General features: G+C 39.6%; 1 protein-coding gene across 1 annotated transcript in view; it reads right to left on the reverse strand.

The window, feature by feature from the left end:
- Positions 1-23,505, reverse strand: part of DNAJC1 (DnaJ heat shock protein family (Hsp40) member C1) — a 146,600-nt gene that overhangs the window by 42,736 nt on the left and 80,359 nt on the right. Inside the window, exons 7-8 of the mRNA XM_056114536.1 lie at positions 19,228-19,318; positions 13,216-13,379 (exon numbers count right to left, since the gene is read on the reverse strand). Coding sequence (XP_055970511.1) covers positions 13,216-13,379; positions 19,228-19,318 — 255 coding nt within the window. The remainder of the gene's footprint in view (positions 1-13,215; positions 13,380-19,227; positions 19,319-23,505) is intronic.

The raw sequence follows: 23,505 nt of genomic DNA on the forward strand, positions 1-23,505 counted from the left end.
AAAAAAAGAAAAAAAAAAGAATTCACTGTATACTTTGAGTACTAGACGTGGAGAAAGTGATTTTTCAGAGCATTTGACAGAGTCTGCACATGCAATTTAGCTTAACACAGAGATTAAACATTGGAAAGAATAAACTGACAGTATTGCTGAGGCAATCATACAGATGACAAGTGAATAAACTAGCATTCAGGAGTATATTCTGAAACTGTACTTTAGCTTCTTAAATATTAATTATCTATATTAATGAGATTGGATGCAGGAAAAACAATACAAAGCACAAAAACTAAATCTTATGATACAGAACACAGAAAAATTTCCTTATATTCTAATAGTAAGATTAGAAACACAACAAAAACCTCTTTCTGCATAGAAATATTTGGTCATACTTTATTTATTTTTGGGGAAGGGGTTACACCCGGCAATGCTCAAGGGTTACTCCTGGCTCTGCATTCAGGAATCACTGGCGGTGCGCAGAGAACCATATTGGGATGCAGGGATCAAACCCGGGTAAGCTGCACGCAAGGCAAATGCTCTACCCATTGTACTATCGCTTTGGCGCTTGGCTATACTTTAGATGTTATGAAAAATCTACTCTTGGAAAGTCATCTACTATGTTTGCCACTTCTATTATCTCCTTCGTCCTACAAAAAAAACCCCTAATTTATTTAATGCTTCTTTTATATAACATCATAATCCTAACTAAGAGAGAAATGGTTCATGTAGAGGGATATGGAAATAACAGGAAGTAATAGTCAGCCAATCAGTAACATGTTGTCTGATGAAAGCAAGTCTCATATTAGTTACTGGAAGAGCAAAGTATTCTCAGATTTCAAAGCAAGGTCACTGTGATAAGAGTCAAGGCCGAATCGAGCAGGTGGCATGGAAGCCTTCATTAACTAAAACATGCCCAGGCTTAACAAAATTATTTTTTGTTTCTGGGTCACACCCGGCGGTGCTCAGGGGTTACTTCTGGCTCTGCATGCAGGAATCACTCCTGATAAGCATGGGGTACCTTGTGTGATGCTGGGGGTCGAACCCTGGTTGGCCACATGCAAGGCAAGCCCCTTACCAGCTGTGCTATCGCTTCAGCCCCAACAGAAGGCCCTCTTTAAAGACTTAATTATCAATAGCATCTTGGTATTTTTCAAATTGACTATTAACTGTTCTTCTTGTAGAAATTTTTAAACAAATTCATAACAAAATCAAATATCACAAAAGAAATACTATAGATATATTTCAGGTATGTACTTCAGTCCTCACAAAGGTACTTTCTAACTTAGTGCTTTTACTTTCACTTTATTTCAATCAGTAAAACTCTGACACCAAGACTGATTGTTTTCTTCTTTTACCTCACTTAGTGAAAACTTCTGTAACAAGAGGAACTACTAAGAATGTAACACAGCTGGGGGCTGAAGAGGCTGTCCAGGTGGCCCAGGGTTTGATCCTGGGCATCCTACATGGTTCCTCCAGTCCTTCGGGAGTAAGTTCTGAGCATGGCAAGGTGTGCCCCTCCTCCCTACCCCAAAAGCAAAACCAGAAATAAACACACAAAAAGAATGTAACACAGCCGGCAATCAACACCTGCTACACTGTTTGCTTTTCTAGTTTGTGACCATCTAATGCAGCCACTGGATTTCACTGTTGTCCACAGAAAATCTGAGTATAAGTGGTATAGATTTGAAGGGGAGGAAAGATACTTTGAGGATAGTCAAAGAGTTCTCAAAATTAGGAGAGGGAGATAGGTTTGTGGATCTGCTGGTACAACATTCTGAGGGAAGATGATTTTTTTTTTCGGGCCACACCTGGCGATGCACAGGGGTTACTCCTGGCTTTGCACTCAGGAATCACTCCTGGCAGTACTCAGGGGACGATATGGGATGCTGGGAATCGAAACCTGGTTAGCCGCATGCAAGCCAAACGCCTTATCTGCTGTGCTATCGCTCCAGCCCCGAGAAGATGATTTAGAAGGGTGACTGCATTGTTCACTTAGGCAAGATGGGCTGGGTGCGGTCTCCACTTAGCCGAGCAGGTGGGAGGGCAGTTCTCAGTGGTTCTCTTGCTATGTCGGAAACTACAGATGACATGGTAGGAAGACCAGCACGATTAGACTCATTACAGAATGACTCAGAGGGCATCTCATACAACTAGCAAACTGGCGGTCCCAGGGTGATAGGTATTTTGGAGAGGCCATATAAAAAGGTGACTTGATCCCAAAGAATGGCTACGTGGATTTCTCACACACTGATGGTGAAGAGCTTAAAGCCATAAATTTGTTTAGAAAATCTGAGATCTGGGGGGACAAGGGGTTGTAGGGGTTGCCCAGATTCTGCCCAGGGCTCACTTCTGGTGGGAAGCAGAAGCAAGTGGCTTACCCACTGTACTATGTCTCTGGTCTAAGAGGTCATTCTTAAATATTTTTCAGGACCATGGTCACATTCCTAAGTGTTACCAGAAAAATCTAAAAAGGGCATTCTGGAAGTAGCTTCCTGATAAAGACAAAGCCCTTTTCTCCACTAAAATGATTTTCTCCAGAGTGACAGTACAGCGGGGAGGGTATTTGTCTTGACACGGCCGACCTGAGTTCCATCCCCGGCATCCCATATGGTCCCCCTAGCACCCTCAGGAGTATTTCCTGAGAGCAGAGCCAGAAATAACCCCTGGCATCATTGGGTGTGACCCAAAAAGTCAAAACAACAACAACAACAACAACAAAAAGAAATTAATTTTCTCTGTTATTCATCTCAAGTAGTGATTTTCTCACAATGACCTGATTTTGTCTGTTTCTCTTCTTAAATTTTGTCTGTTCTTCTTAACAATTTTGCTCACTTTTTTTTTTTGTCACTGTGAACTCTTTCATAATATGAACATTCAGTGGAACATGTGAAGCTGCGGAGGGAGCACACAAGAGTTTTAGGATGTTGCAAGGTGTCTTGCCTAATGAGGTGAGAAAAGGCCAAATGGACAACACTCTAGCTTTCCTTCTTTTGACATTAACTGAGCTCTGAAGGATAAAGGGGAGGAGGGCCAGCAGGTGGGACATGAGGAAGGAGAGAAGGAAGAAAAAGAAATAGGCATGCAGGGAGCGAGTATATTAAAGAACAGAGGCATGCGACTATTTGTGTTTTAAATAACATTAGGATGCAATTAAATTGGTATTTGAAGTTCTAAAATCAGATTAAAAGTCATAGATTATGTAATCTAGATTTCAGAGGAAATAAAAATTTAAAGTTTTCATTATTCAAAGAGTAAAATTATTTTATTTTAAAAACAATTTCATGAACAGCACTACATGATTTACAAAACAAGGGCAACACTAGCTTTCAAAAACAGAATACCTGACAGAGATAGATACAGAGGAAGTATCTAAGAAAGTACTTTTTTAGACAAGAGAAAGCATAGCACATGGAAGAATCCTGTCTCTTCAAAACGATAGACAGAGGAGTATCTTTTGAATAAAGCAGTCTTCGAAATTAAAAAAAAATACACTGCCTTAAATTTCTAGAAAGGTATTGAATTTTTACTAAAGATTTGTTTTTTTCCAGAGCAATCAAATCAATGAAAGTGGTAAAGAGTGGAGCAACAATGAGTGGAGTGCGGTTCAAGGAGAGGAGCTGCTGGTTGCCCCAATGTCCAGCCCCCGACCTGGCACTCGTGAGGGCCCCCTACCCTGACCTCGCCAGGCCCGTGACCTTCCTTCAGGAAACCCCGTACAGCCCCACGTGGGAAGGATGTGGGATACTGATTTTATTTCTTATTTTATTCATTGCAGTCCGGGGAAAGAGATAACAAGAATGAAATACAGGTCTCCTACATAAAACATGTGAAAGATTAGTAGTAGGCACCAGGGGAAGAAAGAATGAAAAATTTTATTCTAAAAGAGATTATTATTAATTTTTTTTGCAGTAGATGTGGTTTGGTTTACCAAAATTCCACTTTTACTAGTTACATATTTGATTGTTTTCACACATACATCGTAATCACTGACATGTTTATCTGATTTAAAATACAGAACTACATTATTTCAGAACTTAGAAAAAAAAGCCAAAATAACCTATAAATCAAGTTACCAATTATAAAAAAAACCTATTAATTTCCCTTTCACCTAATTTCTTACTATGTGTATATCTGTTATTTTATGTTAGCCTCTTCACTAATGAAAGTACCGGTACATTCTGGGATCAATGATTTGAGTTTGACCCTTCCCAAATGTCAGAAAGAAGGGCAAGAACCCCCATGGACAGACTGTTTACTTTTGGGCTGAAGTGATAGCACAGCGGTAGGGCGTTTGCCTTGCAGGCCGCTGACCTGGCCAAACTGGGTTCGATTCCTCTGCCCCTCTCAGAGAGCCGGGCAAGCTACTGGGAGAATTTCGCCCGCATGGCAAAGCCTGGCAAGCTACCCATGATGTATTTGATATGCCAAACACAGTAACAAGAAGTCTTACAATAGACACATTACTGGGCCAGCTTGAGCAAATCAACAAACAATGGGAGGACAATGCTACACTACTTAAGTCATGTAAAATTCCTAATCTTTGGGTATTTTTCCCTTTAAAAGATGGCAATTTTATATGATCAACAAAATACTTCACAGTGGCCCTGATCAAGCAGTTTTTTTTTTCTTTTTTGGTCATACCCAATGATGCTCAGGGGTTACTCCTGGCTCATGCACTCAAGAATTATTCCTCGTGGTGCTTGGGGGACCATATGGGATGCTGGCAAATGAAACCCGGGTCAGCCTCCTCAAGCAGTTTTTATAGAATGACAGAAATTCGTGAAAATTTTTGTAAGATGGGTAAATGAAAAAAGAAAAAAAATTGAAAAAAAAAGAAAAAAAAAGTTCAAAAAGAGAACTCCCAGAACGACCACCAACTGGGAACTCCTTGGCACTATTGCGGCAACATGGGAAGATGCCATTGTTGACAACATTGATGAGGAATACGATCGATTGGTTCAGCACCTCCATGAATGTGCGAGGAATGCCAAGAGAGAGATAGCCATAAAAAAACGCCTGTCTTCGAAAACTCTTGAGCTAATTCGCCAGCGTGGTTTGGCGCATGCCTCAGGCAACCACAAGCTAACGTCCGAGCTCGCAAAGCAGTGCAGAGATGCGATCAAGGAAGACCTCAAAGAGAGAAGAGCAGAAGTACTGGTAGATGCGGCAGAAGCTGGGAAAAGTATTCGTTACGCCCGCCTGTCCTTCACCAACTACAAGACCAAGATGACTGCCCTCCGACGTCCTGATGGATCCATCACATCCTCCAGAACGGCAATGGAGAAGATTATCCATGACTTCTACTCAAATCTCTTCGATAGCCATGTCCACTTGCCGACATACCAAATTCCACAGGATGGATATGTCGTTCCCAACGTTCCCCCTTCCGAAATCCGACACGCCATTTTGTCGGTAAAGAAACAAACAGCACCCGGCCCAGACAAGGTCAGACCTGAACACCTGAAGAACCTGCCATCAGTACTCATCAATACACTGGCTCGGCTCTTCACACGCTACCTGTCTGAATGCAAGGTTCCGTCCCAATGGAAAACCAGCAGGACCGTACTACTGTTCAAGAAGGGAGACATCCATGACATTGGCAACTATTGCCCTATCTGCCTATTGTCTGTCATCTACAAGCTGTTCACTCGAGTCATCCTAAATAGGATTGGCAGAACACTAGATGAAGGACAACCATGCGAGCAAGCAGGGTTCCACAAAGGATTCAGCACCATCGACCATATCCACACAATAACCAAACTCATTGAGGTTTCTTGGGAGTTCAAGATGCCGCTCTGTTTAATGTTCATTGATTTAAAGAAGGCCTTTGATTCTGTTGAGATGGAAGAGATCATTGAAGCCCTAGCCAATCAGGGCATTCAAGCCCAATACGTCAAGATCCTCCATGAGCTGTATTGCGGATTCACTACCAGGATCTCACCATTCTAAGAAGAAGTGACCGTTGATGTCAAGAGAGGGGTACGGCAGGGTGATACCATTTCACCGAAACTCTTCAGTGCCACCCTCGAGAACATCATGCGACGACTGGAATGGGAAGGAATGGGAGTGAAGATAGATGGTCGGCAATTACACCACCTCCGCTTTGCTGATGACATTATTTTAATAACACCATACATCAGCCAAGCGGCACAAATGCTGGTCGACTTTGACTGTGAGTGTGGAAAGGTAGGACTACAGCTGAATCTTACGAAGACAATGTTTATGAGAAACAGCCTCGTTCCTGACGCCCCGTTCGCTTTCAACAGAACGACCATCTCCGAATGCAACAGCTATGTGTACCTAGGTCGAGAAGTCAACATGACAAATGACCTGGCACCCGAGCTGCGCAGGAGGAAGAGAGCGGCTTGGAACGCCTTCAAGAACTTCGAAGAAATAGCTAAGAGGACGAAGAACCTCCGGCTCCGGGCACAATTCTTTGATTCCACTGTTCTTCCTGCATTAACATATGCCTCAGAGACCTGGGCCCTACGCAAACAGGATGAGAACGCTATTCAGGTCTCCCAAAGAAGAATAGAAAGAGCTGTGCTTGGAATATCACGTTTCACTCAAATGAGAGAAAAAATCCGGAGTTCCGACATCCATCGACGGTCAAGAATCAGGGACACTGATTTTTGCCAAGGTGTCAAAAATCAGATGGGCTGGTCACGTAATGAGATTTAAAGACGACCGCTGGACTAGAGCTGTTACTGACTGGATTCCACGGAATGTCAAAAGACCACGTGGCCACCCACCTACCAGATGGTCAGACTTCTTTGTCAAGATCATGAATGATCGGTTTGAGGTTCTTCATGTTCCCAGAGCAAACAGATGCCATTGGGCTACACTAGCACGCGACAGGGACAAATGGAGACGTTACTGGCGCCCGCTCGAGCAAATCGACGACTAACGGGAAGTTAAGAGATTAAGTGATTAAGTGGGTAAATGAGCTACCCAATATTTGATACTCAAATGGTGTTAGAACTGATACTTATAAAATCTTGCTACTTTCCCTTGTTAGCATAAATTGACAGCCAAATCAGCAACAAACCCCAGCAGGGTATTTTCCGGTGCCATTTCTCTCTCTGCGCACACAGGCACTTTCCACAGTCTCTCACTACCTGTATCGACCCAGGCACCTTTCCTACAAACTACTCTCTGCAGCTGCATGGTTTTGGTTGTGAATATTTGTAGCAATGGTGTGTGAGACCTCTACAAATAAGATTAAAATCCAGATTATGCAAGTAATACACAGTGAAAGTAAAATTGGAACTCAGGTTTCCTAAACTTGAGACCCCAGCGGTTTGGGCGGGGGATGAAGTAACAGGGTTCTAGCACTTGCACACTCGACCCTGCATACAGCCCTCCCAGCATCACGCGCTGTATGCCAGCTATACCAGGGGGATGACCAGGAGCGGCACTTTTGGGAACAGCAGCATTTAACTATCCTGGTTGACTAAGAATCACCATGAGTGGCCCCAGGGTCCCCAGAATACCACCTGGGACCGCCGCCTCCCCCCCGCATCCTGGCTAAAAATTTTAAAAAGCAAACTCCAATGCTTTGATTTCCCCTTTTCATATTAACATGCTCTTGTACAAGAAATCGCCATGATAAATTGCTCTGACAGCTTGAATAATTTAACAAGTATTTATTGAGAGTATAACGTGTATATATTTTGATGGTAGTTCAAACACTGAAACTTTTATAGTCTAAGGACTTTAAGTGAAGCAAACCAGAAAAGGATATGCTGCATATTCACATAGCTCTGCATATAAAACCTCTAATGTGACCTCATTTTACTTATTATTTTGGCTTCAAATTTTCTTTTTAATTTTAACTACATTATTAAGGCATTGTAATTTATAAAGTTGTTTATAATAGTTTTCTTTTAAAAAACAATTTATTACAGAATCACAACTTTCAAAGTTATTGATAGTTGAGTTACAGATATACAACAATCTGTCACCATTCCCACCACCAGTGCCAACTGCCCTCATGTTTTGCGTACTGTTGACTCTGGGTCGGATCTGCAGCTAGACCACTCCTCTGTACTCCAAATGGACCTGAAGCCCTTGAACACTGCCCTCGGTTGCTTCCCATCCACCTCTTTTATTACTTTCCCTCTGGATTAGTCTGCCTCTCAGCCGTTCTCCTCCCTTATATGGTCAAGGGTGATCTAGGCATCCCCCCTTTTGTACACTGCATTATCTTCCCTGGTTATTCAATATACCATCTTGTGTTTGCGTGACCTCATTTTAACTCACTACATACATGATGCATTTTGAATAAAAACTATATTAATTTTGAAATATCACATTCTGAAGTAGTAGGAGTTAGGGCTACAAAATATAAGGGGACATAATTCAACTTCTAACACCAAATTCAGGAAGAATGCAAATGAAGTAACAGGTCAAAGATCAGTTCATTAAGACATGACAACAGAAATTTAGTAACAATACTAAATGTAAATGGATTAATACTCATCCATGATTTAAAAAAAAGCTACATTTAAGTAATTATTATAGAATTACACACAAACAGAAGGCAATCTATTAAATTAAAAACCAAATAGGATTAAAAAGAAATCACAGAGAAATCAAAATGCTTTAGAATGAGTGAAAATAAAAACAAGGTATTAAAATTTTGGAGGACACAACTAAAGGACACTACACCTATGGCCACTGATCAAAGGAGATTTACAGAATTAACAGAAAAGAGGATTTTCTTAAATCAAGAACCTCCAAAACTGAAAGCAGCAAACTAAATGCAAAATAAGTAGACAGAAAAATTAACTGCAAGACTTAATGAAATACAAAACTGAAAACTGGGGACTAGAGAGTTAGTACAATGGGTATGGTACAGTGTATATGGTGCCTGCCTTGCACTTGGCAAGGTTTTGTGCCCAGCACTATATGTTACTCCAGCTCTGCCAGCAGTGATTTCTGCGTGCAGAGCCAGAAATAAACCCTGAGCACCACCCCTTCTATTCCCTCACTGCCCCAAACAGCAAAGTAGATGTACTTCTAAAGCTCTTGACCAGAAAGAAAACAATACATAAATGACCAATACATGAAATGAGAAGAGACCACTACAGATATTAAATAAGGAAATACTGTAAACAGCATATGCAAGTACACGCAACAATGTAGATGAAAGAGTAAAATCTTTTCACAGATACAAACTATCAAGCTAGTTTTAAAAAAATCTAGATGAAACTCTAATGTTTTCAGGAAGGAGAAGGGGATACTTCCCAATATTTGACTCATGAATACTTCTCAAGTTCCAGAGAGAAATAAAGATATCTCCTCTCGACATCCAAATTCTGGACTGGAAGTTATATGCAGTCAAATAGGCAACAGGTATAAAAAGCCTCCCAGGCTGTTCTAAATACAGCCATGCAGGTTTATAGAACAGAACGAGTTAACCAAAATCCAATAATAAACCAGCACATATATAGTCGATTTGCTCGAGCGGGCCCAGTAACGTCTCCATTGGAGACTTTGTTGTTACTGTGTCTGGCATATCGAATACTCTCGGTAGCTTGCCGGGCTCTCCGAGAGGGGCGGAGGAATCAAACTCGGGTCGGCCATGTTGGCCGCGTGTAAGGCGAACGCCCTACCCGCTGTGCTATCGCTCCTGATTTTCAACAAAGGCAACTAGATGTGAAAAAAGGTAACCTTTTAAACAAGTGGTACTAGAATATTGGACTAATTAAACAAAAAGTAAAACAAAGTATGAACCGTGACTTCCACCTAGCATTATATGCGAAGAATGACTTGAAATGGAGAGTAGTCAGAGATAAGGGCGAAAACTCCAACATTTCTAGATAACAGTGCAGGAGAAATTGTAAGTGACTTTGAGTTTAGCCAAGTTTCTTCATTAGGATGCTAAGGGACAGGACAGAACATTGAGCCAGTGCCAGGGGAATCAACCACCTCATGGCTCAAGCATCAAGCGGAAGGGCCTGCAGCTGGGCTGCGTGTCACCTGCATCCCTGAGCATTGCAGGGGCGACCCCCCAAAAAATCATGACATTAAAAGGACTTTAGGTAGGGGCTGGAGATACAGTAAAGTGGACAAAGTGCCTCACTTATTTATATGCCTCAAAATAAGATAGTGCAATGTTCTTTCTGTTCTCTTCAAAATAACAAAGGCTATTTTAGTTTCTTGAGGTATAATCAAGTTGTCAGTGTTTGTCAAAAAACATAGTTTGAACTGAATCTACTGATCAATTTAAGCACTGAAATTTTAACATTGATTTTTAGATGATGGACATGTTATAAATCTCTCATCTTATGTCCTTTTATTTTCATAGGAATATTGTAATTTGTTTTTTTAATCAGTGAAGCACCATGAGGTACAGTTGTAGACTTACAAACTTTCATGCTTGGGTTTCAGTTATACAATGATTGAGTACCCATCCCTCCACCAGTGCCCATTTTCCACCACCAATGATCCCAGTAGCACTCCCATCCCCCACCCCGCCTCTGTGGCAGGGCATTCCCTTTTGCTCACTCTTTACTTTACGGTGTTGTAGGTTGCAATAGAGGTATTGAATGGCTATCATGTTCAGTCTATAGTCTACTTCCAGCACGCATCTCGCATTCCAAGCGAGTTCTCCAAACATTTTTTACTTGGTGTTCCCTTTTCTATCTGAGCTGCCTTTCCCCCCAGCATGTGTTGCTGGCTTCCAAGCCGTGGATCAGATCTCCTGGTGCTAATCTCAGCTATTCTTGGGTATTAATCTCATATTTTGTTACTTTATATCCCCCAGATGAATGCAATCTTTCTATGTCTATCCCTCTCTTTCTGACTCATTTCGCTTAGCATAATACTTTCCATGTAGAACCACTTGTATGTAAATTTCATGACTTCATCTTTTCTAACAGTTGCACAGTATTCTATTGTATAGATGAACCAAGTTTCTTTAACCAGTCATCTGTTCTCAGATGAAAAAACCAGAGTGACTGGGCACTCAGGTTTTTTCCAAATTCTAGTTATTGTAAACAGTGCTGCAATGAACAAACAAGTGCAGATGTCACTTCGACTATACTTTTTTGCCTCTCTGGGATATATTCCCAGGAGTGGTATTGGTGGGTCAAATGGGAGCTCAATTTCTAATTTTTTGAGAATTGTCCATACTGTTTTCCAAAAGGACTGAACCAGTTGGCATTCCCATGAGCAGTGAAGGAGAGTCCCTTTCTCTCTACATCTGTGCCAACACCAGTTGCTTTTGTTCTTTTGGATATGGGCTAGTCTCTGTGGTGTGAGATGATATCTCATTGTGGTTTTGATCTGCATCTCCCTGATGATTAGTGATGTAGAGCATTTTCTCATGTGCCTTTTAGTCATTTGGATTTCTTCTTTGAGGAAGTTTCTATTCATTTCGTTGCCCCATTTTTTGATGGGGTTGGATGTTTTCTTCTTGTGGAGTTCAACCAGTACTTTGTATATCCTTGATATCAACCCCTTGTTGGATGTGTATTGGTGAATGTCCTTTCCCATTCTGTAGACTGTCTTTGTATTTTGGTCACTGTTTCTTTTGAGATGCAGAAGCTTCTTAGTTTAAGATAGTCCCATTTGTCTATCTCTGTTTTCACTTGCGTGGACAGTGGTGTGACATCTTTGAAGATACCATTAGCTTCAATGTCATGGAGGGATTTGCCAACTTTGTCTTCAATGTACCTTATGGATCCTGGTCTGATATTGAGGTCTTTAATCCATTTTGATCTTACTTTTGTACATGGTGTTAGGCAGAGATCTGAGCCCATTTTTTTGCATGTAGCTGTCCAGTTTTGCCAGAAAAATTTGTTAAAGAGGCTTTCCTTGCTCCATTTCATATTTCTTGCTCCCTTATCTAAGATTAGACAATCGTATGTTTGGGAGGAGATGTCAGTATATTCAACCCTGTTCCATTGGTCTGCAGTTCTGCCTTTGTTCCAGTACCATGCTGTTTTAATTATTAGTGCTTTGTAGTAGAATTTGAGGTTGGGGAGGTTGATTCTTCCCATTTTCTTTTTTCCCAAGAATTGCTTTAGCTATTCGTAGGGGCTTATTGTTCCATATAAATTTCAGGAGTGGTTGCTCCATTTCTTTGAAGAATGTCATGGGTATAGTTTTAGGGATCACATTGAATTTGTACAATGCTTTGGGGAGTATTGCCATTTTGACAATGTTAATTCTCCCGAACCATGAGCAGGGGATATCCTTCCCTTTTCTCATGTCCTCTTTTATTTCCCAAAGTAGCGTTTTGTAGTTTTCTTTGTACAGGTCTTTTACATCCTTAGTTAAAGCTGACTCAGGAATACTGTAAAATTTAAACCTAAATATATTTTACTGTCTAAGTTATATAGTAAAGTTCAGTTTTTGATGGTTTCTTATGAATATACAGAGACACAACTGATTTCTGTAAATTGACCTATTACCCTGTACATTTCTAAACTCAATAGTTTCTGCAGCTTTTTCTTTTATTTATTTTTGTGGTGGAGTTGGGGTGAGGTGGGTAGTGTTGGGTCACAACTGGTGATGCTCAGGGGTGACTCCTGGTTCTGCACTCAGGAATTACTCCTGGTATTGCATGGGGGACCATATGGAATGCCAGGGATCGAACCTGGGTCAGCTGCACGTAAAGCATGTACCCCAACAGCTGTACTATCAGTTCAGCACCAGCACCCCCTCCACAGTATTTAAAAAAGTTAACTTTTAGGCAACTTTTACATGAATGATTATATTGTTTTTAAACAGAGATGGTTTTACTTCATTCTATTTTGGGGGCCAGAATAGGGCCTGAGCATCACCAGGTGTGGCCCCAAAACAAAACAACAACAAAGAAATTTATATTAAAGAAAAAAAATTGATAAAGTGGCTGTCCCAATTTAAAATTTTGCTCTTGGCAACAGTAATTTGCTGAGATCAAATTATGTATAGCAGTTAATGTATTCTATTTGAGCTATTTATCTCTGTTTTTGTTATTTTTCTTTATGTATTCTACTCAAAACACATTTTCAATGGCCAGAGAGGTAGTACAATGGGTAGGGCACTTGTCTTGTATGCAGCTGACCCAGTTTTGATCCCTGGCACCACATATGGTCCCCTGAGCACTGCCAGAAACGATCCCTGCATGCAAGGAGTAAGACCCGAGCACCACTGGGTGTGGCTCAAAAACAAAAACAAACAAACAAAAAAACAAAACCCACCAGATTTTTTTAAAAAAAGGTTAATTACCTGTTTTTTCTGTGATCTGTTCCTGTTTTCCAGCCAATCATCCATTTGCTCCTCAATTTCTTCTATAGAAGTTCCATGATCATAAGACTGAATATATGTACTTTCTACAGGTGTGTATACAGGAAATTCAGGCTTTGGTTTTTTAACTTTAACTTTCTTCTGTTCTAAAAAATGTTTTTAAGAGAACCAGTTATTAAAATTTGTAAGAATATGAAGTCTAATATTTTATTCAATGATGTCTTAAAGGCACACATAAAACTATTACATTCTACCATTCTATGTTATTACAAAAGCCACTGAATTCTTTGTTTATTTCTCTTCTGTATAGAGAGGCATACCTGATGCTGGGGAGGAGAGGGATGGTTTCAGGGGGCAGTGGCTACTCTCAATTATGCTTAGCTGGATGGTTCTCAGGGGTCACCAGGGGCAGCTGGAGATTTCTGTGTGTGTGTGTGTGTGTGTGTGTGTGTGTGTGTGTGTGTTAGTAGGGAGCAAACTCAGAACCTCACTCACACATCCTAGGCATGCATTCTACATGTGCTCTACCATTTGAGTTGTCTCCTGACCTCAGCACTGTAGCACTGTTCTCCTGCTGTTCATTGATTTGCTTGAGCAGGCACCAGTAACGTCTCACAACAAATTGTGAGATTTGTTACTGTTTTTGGCATATCAAAAATGTCATGGGTAGCTTGCCAGGCTTTGCTGTGTGGGCGTGATGCTCTTGGTAGCTTGCTGGGCTCTCTAAGAGGGGCGGAGGAATTGAACCCAGGTCGACCGTATGCAAGACAAATGCCCTACCTGCAGTATTTTAATTTTTGGTTTCGGGACAGATTCAATGGTGCTCAGGTGTCACTCCTGGCAGTGCTTATGGTACTACATGTGTTGTCAAGGAACAAACTGGGCTTTGCTGCATGCAGGGCAAATGATAGTCTCTTTACTATCCCTCCAGTCTCCCATGCCCTACATATTTGATTACCAAGATCATCAGAGTTACACTTGAAAAAATAAGGAGGGGGGGGAAAAAAAACCAACAACAAACCCAAAATGACAAGCAACTCTGATCTTAAAAGTAGTAAGACAGAAATGAGATCCGACCAGTAGGGAAAACACTTTAAATGTCATTAGCCACTGGATCAGAAAACATGTAGATTAGAAAAAAAGTGGTATAAGATTTTTCAAATACTGACCGAAACATCAATGAAAAAATTCAATGGTCAGTAAAAAAATATTCAGAAATCATGTGGAGTCCATGAAGAAAAATTTGGACAATTGTTACCAAATTTGTGACTGAAGACTAAATATAAAGGAAATCTTAAAAGAAAAATCTTAGCACAGAGATCAAGGCACTTACTTTGCCTTCATCAAATCCCCAGTGAACCTCATTCAAATCCCCAGCACCACATATGGTCCCCTGAGCACCACCTTCTCCCCAAACCATAAAAACCGGGCCTGGAAATGGCTCATGGGGAGTTATCTGCCTTGTAAGCATGAGGTGAGGATAAGTCTGAACCCCAGCAGAGCCCCATGATCCTAGCAGCTCTGCTGTTTGGGATCTGTGGTAACACAAACTAGTGTGTGATCCCTGCTATCTGACAACCAATTGTGTACACTCTATGGCAAGCACTACACCAAAATGTGTGTTCCTTAGCAAGAACTGCAACCAAGAATTCGGATCTATGTCACTGCAATAATAAGGATGAAAGGAAAGGGGGAAAATTAAAGAAATAAAAACAAAAGTCAGTCACCAAGAAGACACAGCAATTCTAAAACGCTTTATATGTAGCAGAAAACAGTTGGAGAATACATGCTGCATAAACGACAGAACTAAAATAAGTCAAATTTACAATTACTGTCACACACTTTACCTTTTCTTTTAATTGAATCACCTTGAGATAGAGCATTACAGAATTGTACATGATTGCGTTTCAGTCATACAATGTCCCAACACCCATCCCTTCACCATTGTAATTTCCCAGCACCAATGAGGCCCAGTTTCCCTCCCATCCCTTCAACTCTTATTTCTGGTCCCCTAAGGATATGCCAAACACAGTAACAACAAAATCTCCAATTGAGACGTTACTGGGCCCGCTCGAGCAAATCGATGAACAACGGGAGGGCCTTTACCTTACCTTTAAGTACAGAGCAGGGAGTAGCCCTTGAGCACTAATAGTGTGGTCACCCTTCCCCTCAACTGCCTCACCCTCCACTCCAAAAAAGAATGATGGGAGCTGGAGAGGTAGCACAGCAGGTAAGGCACTTGACTTGCCTGAGTGCAGAGTAATCCCTGAGTGCAGAGACAGAAGTACCCCTGAGCATTGCTGGGTGTGATCCAAAAACTAAAAAACCACTATCACTTCACCCTCCGCCCCCAAATAAAAAACTAATTAGGTATGAAAAATCAAGCTATAGATTAGACGAAAATACCTATAAACTTCATGTCTGAAAAGGAATTATAATCTGGAATATATGAAGAATTCTTAAAATGCAGCAGTAATTAAATAAAACAAAACAATGGTCAAAGGCATCAAAGAAAAATTTTACTGACGAGGATATGCAGATGGAAAATAAGCACCTGTATGTTTGTCAACATCAGTAGTGGACAAACAGATGGCCAGTAGGTGTATGAAAAAATGCTCTTCATATCATAAAGGTAAAGGTAAAGGTAAAGGTAAAGGTAAAGGCCCTCCTGTTGATCGTCGATTTGCTCGAGCGGGCCCAGTAACGTCTCCATTGGAGACTTTGTTGTTACTGTGTCTGGCATATCGAATACTCTCGGTAGCTTGCCGGGCTCTCCGAGAGGGGCTGAGGAATCGAACTCGGGTCGGCCATGTTGGCTGCGTGCAAGGCAAACGCCCTACTGCTGTGCGATAGCGCATACGCATATCATAAGGGAAATGTATATCATAAGGGAAATGCATATCATAAGGGAAATGCAAATCGCATCACTTCACACCAAGGCAACTGGCACAAATCAAAAAGAGTAGAAACTACTAGTGCTGGTGGGGATGTAGGGAAAAAGGAACTCTAATTCTCTATTTGTGGGGCTGCTGTTTTGTTGTCTCTGTGGAAAACAGTATAGAAACATTTCAAAAAAGAGTGGTTTCTCTGTCCCAGTGATTCAACTTCTTGCATCTACTCCAAGGGCCTAAGAATGTTTCTGGGACAGCCTCTGTGCTCAGTGATCAAGCCTGGCAAAGCTTAGGGGACCATATGTGGTGTTAGGGATTGAATCTAAAAGGGCTGTGTGAAAGTCAAGAGCTTTAACCCTGGGTCAGTGGCATGCAAGGTAACCCTGGGTCAGTGGCATGCAAGGTAACCCTGGGTCAGTGGCATGCAAGGCAAATGCCAACCTGCTGTTCTATTTCTCCACCTCAATTTTTGCTTTTAAATCATATGCAGAGAAAAAAGACAAGAAAATATTAAGATTTATCTCTATGCTTCAACCATCCTTCTTTTGTCTATATTAAAATATCTATGTATACACACAGAGCCACTGAACTGTACGTTTGTCAAAATGGTAAAATTTGTTATGTATTTTATACCACAATAAAAATATCGAAGGTCAGGGAAGTAGCTCTTTGCAGCCAATTTCTTTATATGTCATTTTTTCTTCATGTGTTTTATTTCATTGTAAGTACTTAGAACTCACATCTATTAAAATATAAAGAATATGTATCATTTGTACTGAAAATTTCTTTGATTTGAAAACATTCCATTTAAACCACAAAATCGATTTATAATAAAAATATGTGCCAAAACTTTTCAAAATATGAACAACAGTTTTTTTGACATAAAGACTTCTAAGGTAGATATTCATTTTTAAGAAATCAGACTTCATATTTCTCCTCTGAAATCCCATTTTCTTAGTGCACCACTACTCAAAGTAGTTCTAGTGTAGCCCTCTGAGGATACTGCACAATCTCAGCAGTAAAGCAGATAGACTTGAGGGCAGATTAGCAATTAGGTCATGAAAAACAGGCAGCATAAAATAGCTACTGCTAATCTGCATGAGATGCATTTACTCAATTAAGCAGATGGAAATGTTATTATGAACTCAGTATTCCAATGATGGTCTTTAAAATTAAGAAGGATAGGGGCAAATGAAACGCACACTGGGGGATTTGGGGCCTTTATGTATTAATTCTAAAGTATACAATGCAGAACACTGTAATGAAGTTAACAAAATTAATTAAAAGATTCTTTGCATGTAACCATTAGAGACTACATTAAAAAATACATGACAGTTTCTGACATTATTAATAGCAATGTGAAAGTTCTTTAATATTCTTAATGCTAATGCCATCACCTTTTCTAAATATACCACCAATGTTTTTAAAAAACATGTGTCTTATTACTCACTCAATACTCAGAATGAGTATTGGTTTTCGTATGTTCCCTGTGGTTATTTTTTCCATTTTGAGTTCTAGTGATGAATTTCAAACTTTTTAGGAGACTAACACATTCATATTGGCAGGGTGTTTAGGCATTTACATATTTAAAATTTGCATTTCATTACACATTCTTTTTATATGACAATAATAATAAAATAATTGTCAAACTGGCCTGAGAATTGCTACCAAATTTTTAGGGAGAACAAAAATTATTGAACAATTTTTGGAAAATGGTCACACTTCTCAAAGGGCTTCTGAATTGTTGTAAATACTTTAAACAAGTAATAATTAGATAAAAATTATAGGTGTGCCATGGAATGTGACTCTGTGTGAGGCTCTGATTTTGACCGCTAACAACACACACACACATACACACACACACACACACACACACACACACACGAGTATTTAGTGTTCTTTCAATTCAATTACTGTTCCCTCTAGCACACTGTGACTAGGTGTGTATGAGTATTATAAATCAAGTGTGTGACACTTCTGGAGCACTGCCACCAGGAATACAAATCCTGTGAACAGTGTGCTCTAAAGTGTGTGAACTGTGATTCTTGCAACAAACGGGAAGGGAAAAAATTTCATCAATCTCTATAGCATCACTTTCTATTTTGATCTTAGGCTTTTATGATAATAATTCTTTGCTCACTCTAAATTTAACATACACATCAACCATCTTTAGTATTTAATCCTTAAAAACCTAAACTCACCCTATTGATAGCAATTCTGCTTTAAACAATTACATAATTGAATTTGATTTTTTTTTTTTGGTTGGGGGGTTTCAGCAGTGTTCAGGGTCTCAGGTTCTGAGCTCAGGGATCACTCCAGAATCACTTGGGCAACCATGTGGTGGACTGAATCTGGGACCTCCTGCATGCAAATATATGCTCAGTCTTACTTATGCCAAAAAGTCTTTAGGGTACTTGGATAGACATAGCAGTGGGAAAAACAACTTCCCAACAGCCTCTTGGTAATTACATTCTATTGGGGAAAAAGGCAGCAGACAAAATGAAGAAATAAATTCATGTTTAGCAGTGTTAAATATTCTGAATAAAAAAAAAAGGAAGAAAAAGGGATAGTTTGTGCATATATGGGGAAGATGCAGACATGAAAAACTGGACAAAAAGATCAGGGCTCGGAAACTGCCTTCTTCAATAGGACAATGTTCAACTTTCCCTAAAGTTGGTAAGAACTGTGTTTAGTGTTCAATGGTAGATTTCATTAAATACATTGATAATTTAGTAGGTTTTTTCATAATATGTAATAGAAAAAAAACCACAAAGCCCCTTTAAACAAAACCATTGGTATTTTTAGGTTTCATTTACTATGGTAACACAAGTTAGTTAGATGATGTATCTTAGGACTTTTTAGATTTTGGATGCCCCAAGCACTGAGGACGTGTAACTTTAGATTTCCTTTCTTCTAATAGGGAATGACTGGTGGGTAACTGCTAATGCAGTATTTGATGCATAGAATAATTAAGTACAAATAACCATAGAGCTTCTAAGAATGCACAGAATTTTAAATGATTGCTGAATTTAAAACTTCAAATGACAATAATCTGTTTTTTTGAGAGATTGCTACACCAGGTAAGGCATCTTTAAAAACTTACTGTGAAGTGTTTCAAGTTCAGTTCTTATCAGTTCATCTTCCTTCTCCTTCAATTTTGTTTCTTTATATTTAGCATAAAATTGCCCAGCATCCTTAAAAAGAAGTTACAAATAAATTAGCATAAAATCAGTTTTGATTTCCACAGCTTTACTTTAAACCAGAATATTCATTTAATATGTAGCCTTTCTATTTGTCTTCAAATTTAGACAGAAATTTGAATAAACATTCCTCTAAATTTTCTCTTAGAGACTGAGACGAAAATCATAGTTTTTCAGCAATTTAACAGGTGTATCCCTTTCTGTCTACTTCCACTGCATATTTTCTCCCCCCCTATTGTACTACCGCTTGAATAAAAAGCAGAAATACACCACACTGAGTTACCTTGCATGATATGTTAAATTACTGTGACTGAAAATTACTAACACTGTTTTTGTATTAGTTCCCTGAACTCCAAAACACTTTCACGATTATGTGCAAATCTGATTTTGAAATCTATATGATCAGATAGATACAGGTGAAGGGTGTCCCTCCTTCATCTCGAACATAGTTCCCACCACCAAGGGCTGAAAATCAAGGGCACAAACACTTCACTATTAAGATGCAATGGCTAATGTCTCCGGGGGTGGTGGCACATAGTCCACACAAACAGAGTCTGGAAAAAGATGAGACCTTTGAGCATCACAGAAATGAGAACAGCCAAGCTGACCCTCTAGGGCCTGTGTTTCCCAAGTGGGCAATACGGTCCCCATGAAAAGTACTACCCAGGGGCTGGTAGTAACCTTTAGTGCAACTGCGGGGCACTTTCTATTTGCAAGCTTAAAGAAAGTAGATTTCTAGGAACACAGAGTGATGTTTTTCCCCCCCTAAAACGGAGGGAATGGGGAAAATAAGCTTGGGACTTCTGCTTTAAGCATATAAAGATGACAAAAAAGGAAAAAAAATGAAAGATCATTCATCACCCCAGAAATAAAGGGGCATATATTAATGTATAGAATATATATATATATATATATATAGTGTATATACCATGTAGAGTCACCAGGCTTTACTGTGCTGAGCTGCTATGTATCCGCATGTTTTCTCTAGAGTATTCTGCTCCCTTGACATTATTTTGATTAAATCCTATTACTTTGAAAAACTTTTTCAAGGGTTGAGTGTGTGGCTCAGTTGGAGAACAACTGTCCTGTATATGTGAGGCCCTGGGTTACATTCCTGATAACACTCTCCCTCTCTTTCCCTCTCTCTTTCCCTTTCTCTCTCTCTCTCTCTCTCTCTCTCTCTCTCTCCCTCCCCCTCCCCTAAACCCCCTCTCCTATTCAAGCATTACCTCTTTTGCAAGTCCCTTTGAACCTGGAAGAGTAATTTTACCCTATGTTACTGCTTCAGTATTTAAATATACCTTGATGGTTACTTGTATATTAAGGTATTTCTTAATTCCTTATGGCTTATGAAACATGTTCACTGAACTGAACTAGATTGAAGCATGAGAAAGAAATGATGAATGATGTGAAATAAGAGAGCACTATAACAGTAAACTCTAGACTCACAGAATTTTAGAATTCTAAACAAAAATCACAGACCCATTTGAAGGGATTTTATTTCTACAGGAAATAAAGGAACAAAATCAATCCTTGGTTCTACCTGGATTCAGAGCTCTTTGTTAGTTTTGTTTTTGGGCCTCACTTGGCTGTGCTCAGAGTTTACTTCTGGCTCTATGCTCAGGGATCAAGGACCATATGAGGTGCTGGGGATTGAACCTGGGTTGGTTGCCTACAAAGGCAAGCGCCTAACCTACTGTACTATATCTCTGGTCCTGACCCAGGAACACATAAAACTGTACAACGGAATTATCTCTTCCCATCAATGATGGTCCAAGTTAAAGCATTCTCCTGGGATCTATGGCTTGGGTTTATATAAAACTTTTCTACGAGATAATTACAGAAATAACAAGTACTTTTAAAACCACTGAATGAATAATAAAACTGTCTCATATTATCTATACTCCCTTTTATTCCTCTTTCTCCTCCTCATTTTGGGCCACACCTGGCTCTGTACTCAAGGATCACTTCTGCCAGGGTTCATGGCACTATGCTGTGAAGTTGAGGATTTATCCTGGATTCAGTGCATGCAAGGCAAGCACCCAACCCTCTGCATCATCACCCTCCATGGCTCTTCACTTCTACTAGGATTACCATAATCCCTGGGCCAGAGAAATCATTTGGCATATACAAAAGAATATGTGTAGAATGCTTACTCCTCTTCCCATGCCAACATGTTCTTTAAATTTCACCAGGGTTAAAGATGAAGATTTGAGGGCCTGTAGTATTCCTAAGTCTTTAAGAAAAACTCAATTCTGTAATATACTAACAAATGGTATCATTTATTTAACCCTCCTGGTATAAAATGAATGAATGAATCTACTCATTTCTTTCCAGAGCAGTTTTTAACAGTAGAGAGAAAACAGGCCATGAATCACTGGTTTACTGAGCGGAGTAGAAAAGGCAATCCCATGCAGATAATGAGCTGAGGGAGATGGCACAAAGGGCTGGAACACATGCTTTGTATGTGGAAAGCCCCTGGTTTGATGCCTGGCACCACATCTTTCTATGAGCACTACAAGGAGCAACCTTGAAGAACTCTACGAGGAGTAGCCCCTGCTGAGTACAACCCCCGAATAAAACACAGAAAACAGATAAATTACTTCTGAGGGGTAAAAGAATTTAGGCAGAAACCAAACATCATGACAGTACAGTATAGTGAGGCATAATAAAATAATTAAGAGAGCAAATTCTGGAGGATTAAATCTCAGCTCTACCATCTTAGCAGCTATGTATTAAGCAACTAACTTCTCTATAAATTTTCCCAACCCTAAAATGAGATAATAAAAAGTAGTAAATTCAAGAAGCTAATGTGAAAGTTAAATGCTAATTGAAGGGAAAAAAGGACTAGAGAGATAGTGTAGCAGTTAAGGCACTTGCCTTGTATGTGGGTGATCCCAGTTCAGTCCCTGGCACCAGAACCAATGCCAGGAACAGTTTCTGAGCACGGAGCTGGGAGTAGCCCCTGAGTACCATAGGTGTGTCCTCTCTCCACAAATATATTTATTAAAGAGAATAATATTTGAACTCTTAGGTCTTTATGTTATCTTTAAATTTTTTATCATGGCTTTATTTGCCAAGCACCTTATTACCTACTACATACTAAGGGTGAGTTTTTCTAATCCACACTTCACCAAAATTCCTTTTACAGAATCTTGCTTACATGATTTGTCTTTATCTGCATCATCTCATTGAAAAAAACTTTTGCTAGGTAACTGCAACCTTTTACTGTCAAGTGGTCCTGCCAAATATGAATGCTTGTCTACTAATGCTCCTTTTTCTGCTGTACCACAGAATTTCACTAAAACTTCATCTTTGAAGTGTTCACTAGAAGCAAAACCACATTTATCAGAGGACTGCAATGCATCCAATGATCTTAATCTATTTCAACCAATCCCAAAACTTTTAATACATTTCCTAACCTTACTAACTTTTCTAGACCCTTCTTAATGGTGGGTTGTAATCCTATATAAGTGTGCAGAACCTTTAACAATTTGCCTTATAATAAATTTGCCATCTGTTATCAGCAAATGTTTGATGGGCACACATACTGTATATACCTATACTTGGAGGTCTCCACAGAAAAGGGGTTGTCAGGAAAATGTCTAAAAAGTCTTGTTCAAGGCAAATAACCTGTCTTTTTGCTCTTACTTCTCCAGTATATGTTCTTCATATGTTCCTCTTACATTTTCTGTTTTTTAGAGCCTACTGTAATTTCTCCAATTGTAACTATAATATGCTATTCTAGGAAGTATTTTTGCTTTAATAAGCCTATTAATAATAGTAAATAATTCTACTGTAATCAACAAACTACACTGTTCTACCCTTTAAAATGTAGTTTACTGCCAAACTAGAAAACTTTAAAAAAGGAAAGCAATCAAATGGTGAGGCAGCTTGAAATTCTATCTTAAAAGGAACTGGAGATGAGAAGATTAGGGATAACCTGAAACTACCATAAACTATTTTAAGAATCATTATAGGGGACAGAAAATTAGCACAAGAGTTAAGGTGCTTGCCTTGCATGCACTTGACCTTGGTTTGATCTCTGGCACATGATCAGCTGGGTCAAAACCATACCCCATCCAAACCACACTCCATCCAAAAAAAGGGAAAGAAAGAAGGAAGGAATCACAGTACCAGTAATAGTACCATAAATTACTATTCTAGATATGAGTTCTTAT

This window comes from Sorex fumeus, unplaced genomic scaffold (genome assembly GCF_029834395.1).
Source record: "Sorex fumeus unplaced genomic scaffold, SorFum_2.1 ptg000026l, whole genome shotgun sequence".
Lineage (NCBI taxonomy): Eukaryota > Metazoa > Chordata > Mammalia > Eulipotyphla > Soricidae > Sorex > Sorex fumeus.